This window comes from Natator depressus, chromosome 20, assembly GCF_965152275.1.
Source record: "Natator depressus isolate rNatDep1 chromosome 20, rNatDep2.hap1, whole genome shotgun sequence".
NCBI classification, from domain to species: domain Eukaryota; kingdom Metazoa; phylum Chordata; order Testudines; family Cheloniidae; genus Natator; species Natator depressus.
Window position 1 is genome coordinate 9,543,132 of NC_134253.1, and position 10,362 is coordinate 9,553,493.

At 47.8% G+C, this 10,362-nt stretch overlaps 1 protein-coding gene across 1 annotated transcript; it reads left to right on the plus strand.

Moving 5' to 3' along the window:
* The first annotated feature begins 5,435 nt into the window (after positions 1-5,435).
* Positions 5,436-9,533, plus strand: LOC141975268 (protein maestro-like). The gene is made up of 4 exons (XM_074935567.1): positions 5,436-5,526; positions 5,747-5,858; positions 7,986-8,132; positions 9,309-9,533. Exons 3-4 carry the CDS (start codon positions 7,989-7,991, stop codon positions 9,531-9,533), a joined length of 369 nt encoding a protein of 122 aa, XP_074791668.1. The 5' UTR covers positions 5,436-5,526; positions 5,747-5,858; positions 7,986-7,988.
* The last annotated feature ends 829 nt before the right edge of the window (positions 9,534-10,362 follow it).

A 10,362-nucleotide genomic window follows, 5' to 3' on the forward strand; every position in this document is an offset into this window, starting at 1 on the left:
TGATGGAAAGCGGGAAGTGTGGTATAATATTGGTGTGTGGGCACTATCTCCTCTGATGGACTGTTTCCCTGAGTCCGGCTCTGCTGTCTGTGGAACAAATACGGCAGTTTTAGATACGTTACTGATTTACTTAATACTCTCTGGCCATTAGAAAGTCTTTGGAGCAGGTTTCTCACAGTGCTTTGCAAATCTTCCTTTGGACTCACAGCATGCCTTGGGAGGTCATACACATTTGTACAGATGTGGGAAAGTAAGCCACGAGTTAAGCAAGTTGCTCGCTGTCATTCAAGTTACTGGCAGAAGGGAGAATTTAGTACAGCAGATATCAGAAGGGGAGACAGGGTGTGATGGCGTTGGGAAGAGATCTCCTTTTTTACCATGCTCTCCTTTCAGGCAACATGTGCCATCTTTGAGGTGGTGTCAGCCCTGCAGTCGAGCAAAGCTGTGCAGGAACTGCTCCCAGAGTTGTTTCCTGTTCTCCTGCAGCAGGTCAGCCAAACCCTCGGACAAAAGCTGCCTTTGCCAACGAGAAGCAGCCCGAGCCAACTGCGAAGAGGGCTACAACTTACTGAGGGGAACCCTTGCCGGTAATTAGAAGGAAGGGAGAGAAACAAAGAGAATTCCAGTAGAGTTGTGTGACGCTCCCCAGGAGCTCCCAGGGTTACGAGGCACCTTACCATCACATGCCCTTCGAGTGAGGAAGTCTTGTCTGTGCCTGCTGTGGGTCAGTTCCCTGAAACTACCAGGCTCTGGCAAAACAAACGCTGCCACCCAGGCCTCCTCAGACCTCAGTCTCTTTGTACAGGTTAATGACAGGCACACACCAACCCCCGAGTCTTCTGACCATTCCGTAGAGTGTCCAGCCCTTTATCCACTGAACTCCCACAGAATGATCAGGCCTGCTGTTCCCAATGGAACAGGACACACCAGTTTATTACTTCTACTTTAGACTCTACACTAGATACTTATACTCTGTACTGCAAAACTCACAGCACCTAGATATATTTCTAGTGAAAACAAGAACCGAGATTCTCAAAGAACAGAGATTCCAGTGACCGTGAGTAAGAATGCAAGCAAAAAATGGTTACATTTCAAATGAAATCATATCCTGCTCCTAGAAACTAAACTTAACCAAGAGGTTAACCTCCTGTCTAAAGATGTTTCTCACCCAAAGTTCTCAACCAAGCCTGATCGCGACCCCTCTTTCATGAAGCAAACTCGCGGTCCATCTACTTCCTAAGTGAAAGATGTCCCCCCAATAGACTAGAGCAAACCTTTGATGTATACCCCAAAATTGGGTCCCCACCCCCTGTCTACTTCCTGCTACTTTTCTTTCTTTGAAGTTCTCACAGGCCTTCTCAACTGAATGTGAACCCTACATGCTTAATGTACATGTAAACAAAGAGATGGATAAACATTTCTTGCCTGAAAGAAAACCATTTTGTCACCTTTCCTGGTGACTAGTCCCGAGACACAGATCCTAAGAATGTAATTTCAATGCATATCCATGACTCTTGACACAGCATCTGTACATGCGTTTCACAATGATATTGGTGACATGGGCTTTTATTTGAGACTCATGGGGCAATCTTTTAGTGAGCTAGAATGTACGTACCAGGCCCCTCGGCACCCACTCTGTGCCCCTCGCCAGTTAACACTAAGATTCCTGAGTCCTCAGTTGACTTCAGCTCTGGTAGCACATTCATGTACATTTCCCACCAATCTCACAACATTATTAGTTTCTCTTCTTGTTGTGTTTCTTTATTCCATGCCAACAAGGTGCTCAAATTACAGACTTCATGGTTTTATAATGTCTCTGAATTTTCCTAGGAAACCAGGATCTCAGCTCTGTTCACGGATGGGCAGCAGGTATCAAATAAACATAAGGAAGTACTACTTCACACAACACACGGTCAACCTGTGGAACTCATTGCCAAGGGGTGTTGTGAAGGCCAAAAGTATAACTGGGTTTAAAAAAAAAAAAAGAATTAGATAAGTTCATGGAGAACAGGTCCATCAATGGCTATTAGGCAAGATGGTCAGGGATGCAACCCCAAGCTCTGGGTGTCCCTAGGCCTCTGACCGCCAGAAACTGAGACTGGACAACAGGGATTGGATCATTTCATGATTGCCCTGTTCTGTTCATTCCTGCTGAAGAAGCTGGCATAGACCACTGTTGGAAGACAGTGTACTGGACTAGATGGACCATTGGACTGACCCAGTAAGGCTGATCTTATGTAGTGGCCACAGTGGGTCAGGTTTTCAAGATGGGTGCCTCAGTTTTGTCCACAAAACTTGAATTTGTTCAGATGGATGGGTACCTAGCTATGTGATTGCTGGCGCTGCAGACACGAGTATATATTCTGCTCATGCTGTTGGCCCATGTGCAGGCCCATTTTAGGTACCTATATGTGACGGGGTGGTAGGCTGTGCCCCGGCCTCTTCCATGGACACAGACTGCTCTGAGTCCCTCCAAAGTGTTCTAGGGATGCCTGCTCCTGAGATGCTGGTGGTAAGGGCTCTGATGACTGTTTGACCCCAATGGATGATCTTAAGTCACCTTTACGCTTGACCTTTGTTTTCTTTCTCCTCCCTCTTGTCTATACTTTCGTGTCTAGGTTCCTCCAGCCCCTTTACCTATATTTCCTCTTTACCTGGCCCTTCAGGTTTTATTTCCACCCTCCTGGGCCTCCATACCTGCCTTGGTGTCCCTGTTAGAAAGGGATTCCAGTCCATGCCCAGTAGAAGGCAGTGGGGCAATCCATCCACTACCCCTACATGTTTCTGCCTAAACTTCCCCTTAATTTTCAGAGTCACCTCTGCCATTGGGCAGAATTTATTGTCCCCATGGACCTGGTATTCAGTTTTGATCCTACCTCTGGGAAGTATCCAGTGGGGTTTCACTAACTCCTGCCTGATTAGCAAACAGGATGAAGCTGTGTCCATTAGTCCCTTTGGTGGCTCCTCCCTACCCAGACCGATACGGTAGGTACTTTCTTTTTTCTTCCCTGCCTGGGAGTCTTGTCCCAACCACAAAACTGGGCAAACCCACAGTCCATTTTCGGACAGTCTCTTTTTAGATGTCCTTCAGGTCCATGTCGGAAGCACACCGTAGGCCAAGCTCCCACTACAGTTCCTTGAGGCTCCTCCCTCTTCTTCTTGCTGCCCTTCCCAGCTGTAGGCACTCTGGTCCTTCTCAAATCTAGTCCCTTAAACCACTGACTCACTCTGGGAATGTCCGCCTCTGCAAATTCCTCTCACTTTAACTGTGGGGTCCAGATGAACTGGCTGGCGCCACAGAACCCATACTCGGGTATGCTCAGGGAGACTCTGAAGAAACTTCCAGAACCATGCAGTCCATGATCTCCCCCACAGTCTGAGTATCTGGCCTTACCAATGAGTGGCCCAATCTTTTAATTTCTGTCCAAATGCACAGAGGCATAATCCCTCAATCCATCTTTCAACTCTACATTTCTGGCAGTACTTTTCCGTGGACAGGCCCCACCTCGTCCAGCATGGCTGCCTTAATCATGTCATAATCTCTTGCCTGCTCATCACTAAAAGCCCTATATGTGCTTCCCCGGTTAAATAGGGTGTCAGTTGAAGGGCCCACATTGTTCTGTCCCTAGGAGGTCTCACTGCTCCTCCTTGAAGAGTAACCAAAAACACATCGGGGTTGTTCGCAGGTCCCATTTTACAGTCTGATCTCCTGTGCCTGGTTTCCATTTCCTGTCACGGGACTCACCAAACTTTGGAGGAGTTGTTGCCAGACCTGGGCTTGCTCCCGTATAAATTCCTGCCGACTCTTTTGCTGTTAAACCTACCGGGCAAGGAAAGGCTGTTTTTCTGTCTGCTGGGATTGTTGGAAGGTCTGTCGGGTCTTCTACACCAGTGGTCTCCAAACTAGGGTGCGCGGGATGATCCCGGGGGGTGCGTGGCAGCAGTAGCGCCGCCGGACTGCACTCCGCCATTTTTTTCCTTCGGCAGCAGCTCTGCACGTCCACGGCTGGTGCTCCCCTCTGGCGGCCCGCCTGCGGCAGGTCTTCCATCGGTGGCGAGTCTGCGGCAGGTCACCCTGGGGGTGCGTGAGCCAAAATGTTTGGAGACCACTGTTCTACACCAGCAGTTCTCAACCGGGCCGGGCACCTGCACTAAAGCCCCAAGTCCCTGCACCCTGTGGGGTTAAAATCTGGAGCCAGGAGCCCCAAACTCTGATGCCTGGCGGGGCAGAGGCCTGGAACTGGGCCATGGAGTATTTCTAGCATGTTGAGGGTCGGGGGAGGCTCAGAAACGGAAAGGTTGAGAACCCCTGTTCTACACTTCTCTTTGCTGCTTCATCACCCATTTCCAGTGTTCCCTCCATCACCCGAACTGCTAAACCTCTACACCGGCTTCTCCAACAGGCTCTCCATTTGCATAGATAACAGGGAAATCCCTGATGAGCCCCCAGCTGTGACAGAGAGGGGTGTTGCACCCCCACATCTTCCACAAACACAGACTGCGTTGAGACTTTTTTGCTTGTAAACACCAACGTATAGTCTATTTAATCCCCCTACCAATACATAGCACCTTTATATTGTATCTCAACTTTCTAAACTCTTCTCCAAAAGTCAGGTGGGGGGTAAGGTGTTTCCACTCAGAGACCTCACTTTGTCAGGCTCTCCTAGCTTTTTGTCTTTCTGTTTCTCTTAGGGTGACCAGACAGCAAGTGTGAAAAATCAGGACGGGGGTGGGGGCGGGGGGGGGGAAGGAATAGGCACCTGTATAAGATAAAGCCCCAAATATCGGGACATCTGGTCACCCAAGTTTCTTTCTCTGTCTGTTCCCCTCAAAGGGCTCCTGCCCATGTCCTTTTATACAGTTTCCCTGTTAATGGAATGGTTGGTTCCTTGACTCACTAGCCCCAATCTGACCTCGTAATCAGGTACACCTCTATCCAATTAGGCCTTCTGTGAGGAACCGAATTAGTACGAATAGTGACCAGAGTGCTGACTCAAGTGCAAACCCTCAGCACTCTGTCAGCTCATATCTGGAGATATGACCCCAAAATGTCCATTAGTGATCACCACACTCTATGCCCCCTGTTTCTGGGACCTGATCATGTATCTTTTCCATATCACTGTACTCTGCTAGTGCCCATACTCCTTGCAGAAAGAGAAAAAGGATTGCAAAATTTTGTCCCTAGCAAAACTAGTCCTATGAGATGTATGAGACTGAACCTTACCTCCCAGCATCAAGTCCTTCCAGGGACACTGGTGTCCAGGACGTTGCCAATGGATGAACTGCCGATTGAACAGCAGACCTGAGAAGTAACTGGAGCTTCCTGACTCTCTGTTCAAGCTGCACCTTCCTCCTGATTGCTGCAGTTCTGTGCCTCTCTTTCCCCAGGCTTTCTATCAAAGCATTAGAATCTGTGCTTTTCAAGGGTGGGAATGAGAGACTGGTGAGAGCGCTCAGGAAGCAGAGGACTTGGACTCTTGTGGAAAACCCCAAGACTCACCATGAGGGAGTGTGTCTGCTGGTGAGGTAAGAGATCTAGGAGGCATCATTTTATCCTTGGGAATGAGTAGCCAATAGAGTGGCTGAGAGGGAACCTCCCGTTTATAGTTTTGTGGGCGGGGGGTGCGGGGGTGTCCTGGGTGGAAACACACAGCTCCCACTCCTAGCTATCAGAGCTGTATGCTCAGAGCAGCTGAGTTTTTGAAGTGTGCAATCTAGCCCATGAGCGGTTTCTTTTGTCTTCCAGTCTTCTGCTAAGATCTGGACTCATAACACCTGAGATCATACAGAGCCTCCTCCCCTGGGTGAATTCCCCCTCAGAAAACCACCGAGTCACCAGCACAGCTTTCCTTGCCCAGGTAAGACACAGGGCTCTGAAGAGCAGTTTCACCATTAGACTCTTGTCTGCCTTTCTTTCGGGAGTTGTACAGTTCAGTTCATAGGAGTAATTGTCATTTTAGACAGTAGAAGAGGTCCTCCTTTATATGGAAACCTCACCAGGAACTTCACGATACCTTTCTGAGTCCTTCTCTCTCTGTGGTTTTTATTGCCGTCATTGCCTATACTAGCTACACAACCACAGGTGCTGGCTGAGAGAGATACGGACAGAGTTTGGATGAGTGGACCTCTTCTGCCAAGTCCTAGTGCTGATCCTAACCAACAGCTCCTGATTTTGGTTTAGCTCAGCACATCTTCTGAATGAACCGAGCGTCCTAATACTACCAACCAAGCAACCTACAACTACATTAATGTCTATCTTAGGTTCTCATTACTCTAGTATCTGAGGACCTCCAAACTCTTTAATGTCTGTATCCCCACCACACTCCTGCGAGGTAGGGAAGCACTATGTTTCCTATTTTACAGGCAGGGAACTGATGCACAGAAGGGCTAAGTGACTTGCCCAAGGTCACACAGGAAGTCTTTGAGGGAGCAGGAAATGGAACCTGGGTCTCCTAAGTCCTAGGCTAGTGTGGGGATACCTGCTGGAGCATCCTCCCTTTCCACAGTCTTCCTCCAACATCTGCATCATATTTCCCACTTATGCTAAGCAACTATCTTCGGAGCTTATCTGGTTCTAAGAAAAACAACCCCTCTGTGCCTATGATGGGCTGTACCTGGGCTTTAAGGCTCCTTACAAGAGGCCCCGTGGTCCTATTACACCCTGCCCCAGGAAAAGAAGCCCCCAATCTGGGTCTGTCTAGAGAGGCCTCATGAAAGCAGCCAATCCGAGCCCATCAGGCTCGGCTAAAAGGAGCTGAATGAGGAGAGGCTGAGGGAACTGGGAATGTTTAGTCTACGGAAGAGAAGAATGAGGGGGGATTTGATAGCTGCTTTCAACTACCTGAGAGGTGGTTCCAGAGAGGATGGTTCTAGACTATTCTCAGTGGTAGAAGAGGACAGGACAAGGAGTAATGGTCTCAAGTTGCAGTGGGGGAGGTTTAGGTTGGATATTAGGAAAAACTTTTTCACTAGGAGGGTGGTGAAACACTGGAATGCGTTACCTAGGGAGGTGGTAGAATCTCCTTCCTTGGAAGTTTTTAAGGTCAGGCTTGACAAAGCCCTGGCTGGGATGATTTAGTTGGGGATTGGTCCTGCTTTGAGCAGGGGGTTGGACTAGATGACTTCCTGAGGTCCCTTCCAACCCTGATATTCTATGATTCTATGATTCTATGAAGGGCTTTAGCAGGTCAGTTTCTGGCAGGAACTGGAGGGGCAAGAAAGGGCGCTGCTCTCTGGCCACAGAAATTCAGGGGACAGCCAGAGTTTGATTCTGGCAGCCTTTACTTAAGCTGGGTTTTCAGGAAGAGAGTCCCGAAGAACTTTAACCCTGAGGTGAGGGTGAAGCTAAAAGTGGCGGGTAGGAAGAAGCGACAATGAACTGAAATCAAGCAGTGCCTAGCTCCTGTTTATAGGATCCATGGTTTGGAACCCAGAGTTAGGGGCAGGCCCAGGTTCCCCTACCACCAACAGTGGCATAAGCCCCATGGAGGGGACAATGCTAATGGAGAGCTTGAACAAAGGGCAGAATGTAAAGGACCCAGAGCTGGGGCTGGAGACCCTAGTGAGGGCAATGGGACTGTTCTTGACTACCCCAGAAGGGGTTCATTTGGACTTTGGGACTCAGCCAGAGGCCTGAGCCACAGAAGACTCACTGAGGACAGCTGGCAGGGTGCACGAGGGGTGAGAAAAGGACTGTGATACCATACCCAGCCACTAAGAGGCTCTCAAGAGGTGAGTGGATCCCTATTCTAGTGCCCAAAAGGAAAGCTCCATGTTTTGTAGACCTTTCTCATTTGTGTGGAATACTAAAGTTACAGTGTATTATGTGCCAAGTATCAGAGGGGTAGCCATATTTCTCTGTATCCTCAAAACTGGGGCTGTAGGAGGACTCCTTGTTGTTTTTAGTGTATGACATGTCGGCTCAAATTCTATTCCCAATCTTAACGATCATATTGGGGCTAATGGACAGGTTGATTTTCTTTCAGCTAATGAGTGATCCCATGCTCAGGGAGAAGAAGTTCCTTAAGCCAGTCTTACACATCTTGGAAGAAAAGTCCCATGATAGGAACAGCATTGTCCGGCAGATGGCTGTAAGAGGCCTGGGAAATTTAGTCTATGGGGCGCCTGAGAAGGTAAGAGAGAATACTGACTAGAATGCAGCATAACTAGAGAAACCAAGGGAAATAATTGTTCGGAGTTTACAGAGGCTGCACACAATGCACTAGGCCAAATTCTGCTCTCTCACATACCCGAGTAACCTCTTTGCAGTCAATACAGAGCAAGCTAGATCCTTTGCTAAGCTGGGCATAAGCAAACAATCTGTGCACTTTAATATGACCATGTGTAAATGTCTCCATCTAGGAACAAAAAATGCAGGCCATACTTACAGGATGAGAGACTCTATCCCAAGAAGCAACGATGCTGAAAACCACTTGAGTCATGGCAGAGAATCAGTTGAACATAAGGTGTCCCAATGCGAAGTTGTGGCCAAAAGGGCTGAAATGACCTTAGAGGCATAAAGAGAGGAATCTTGACTAAGAGTAAAGAAGTTCTTTTCCCTCTGAATATGACGCTCATGTGAGCACTGCTGGACTGCTGTGTCCAGATCAGGTGTCCACAATTCAAGCAGGATGCTGATAAATTAGAGAGGATTCAGAGAAGAGTCCCAAGAATTCTCAAAGGATTGGAAAAGATACCTCTAGTGATAGACTCAGGGAGCTCAATCTATTTAGCTTTACAAAGAGAAGGTTAAGGAGTGACTTGAGGACTAGAACTACTCACATGGGGAGCACATTTTGAGAATGGGTTCTTCCCATTAGCAAACAAAGGGATAAGAAGATTCAATGGGGGAAAATGAAGCTAGACTAATTCAGACTGGTAATAAGGCATTGATTTTTAATGGTAATTTTAATTAACCATTGGAACAATTTACCAAGGGTTGTAGTGGATTCTCTGTCACTAGCAATTTTAAAATCAAGATTGAACGTTTTTCTAAAAGATACACTCTAGTTCCAACAGAGTCTATTTCGGGGAAGTTCAATGTTATGCAGGAGGTCAGACCGGATAATCACAAGGGTTCCTTTTGGCCTTGGAATCTAAGTAACTAGGAATCTAATAATAGGATGACACAGGTGTATTATGGCCCCGAGTTTGGCTCATTGTAGCTGGAACCTGGTCTGAAATATAGCTATAGGTCTCCGGGGGGTGGGAGGGGGATATGAAATTCCCACAGCTTCATAACTGCTAAAGAAAACGTATTAGAAGTGTGATCAGTGATAAGTGTTCTTTAATGTCGTATGTTTGTCCAGGTGAAAAAGCACAAGAAGTTTCTTTTGGTCATACTGATCAGGGCCTTAAGTGACCCTTTCAGTTCTGAAGTCATTGGCGAGAGCATGAAAGCAGTGGCCAAAGTCCTGAAGGAGCTGAAAGAGAAGGACATAGGTTCTTCCTTCAGAGACCTCACCCAACAGATCCGGACCTACTTTGACAACGTATGTGACCAGAACTCTCCACCCCAGTTCAACCGATCTTGATTAGACTCCATTTACTCCCTGGGCATTGCTCATGTCAGAGTGAAGAGATGTTTCGGCCCCAGGGAAGAGAGGTGTTTTACGGAGGAGGAGAACATTAGGAGGATGGGGATGACATCCCTGCTCCCACAGTCTCCCCCTTCTGTTCTTCTTTCTTGCCACTGAGAACCTCAAAGAAAGTCTGAATACTAGATTAGGTAGCTAGATAACCATGAAAAGGGGGTTCCAAGGTACAATAGAGAGTGTTGGGCCTGCTCTATACCATTTTTACGTGAGAGGGTTGGAATGATTCCGTTTTGCAGAGAATTCTGAGATTTCAAATTTTGGTTTTGTTCCTATTTGTGGGAATCCCTCTCCCCAAACTTCAAAACTCTTTGTGAAACAGAATGACTATTCTCAGCCGAGCTCTATTGAAAGCCTTGGGTCCGGGCAGTCTGCTCTCAGACTATCCCGGTGCTGGGAACCCAGGAAACTGTGGGAGCTAGAAGTGCCAGGGAGTTGCCAATTTGAGAGCTGGGGTCCCAGACGCTGGGGGTTTGGAAGCCCACGATCCCAGTCAGCCTGCTAGATGGGCTTCCAAGGAGCTGAATGGGTGCACTGGCAAGACAGCAGGCAGGTTTCTAAGGACCCCTGCCTGGCTTCTGGAGGAATTTCATCCAAATGGAACTGTCGCTAAAATAGTTTGATGAATCAGCAAATTCGAATCAAAAATTAGTTCATGAAAGTGTTTCCGACTAGCTGTAGTTGGAATCCCTCGACTTTAGCGTAGAAGAGATGGCTGTGCGAGGTACGTGATGTGATTGTCCCTTAGTTACTAACTTGTGGGGCTTTC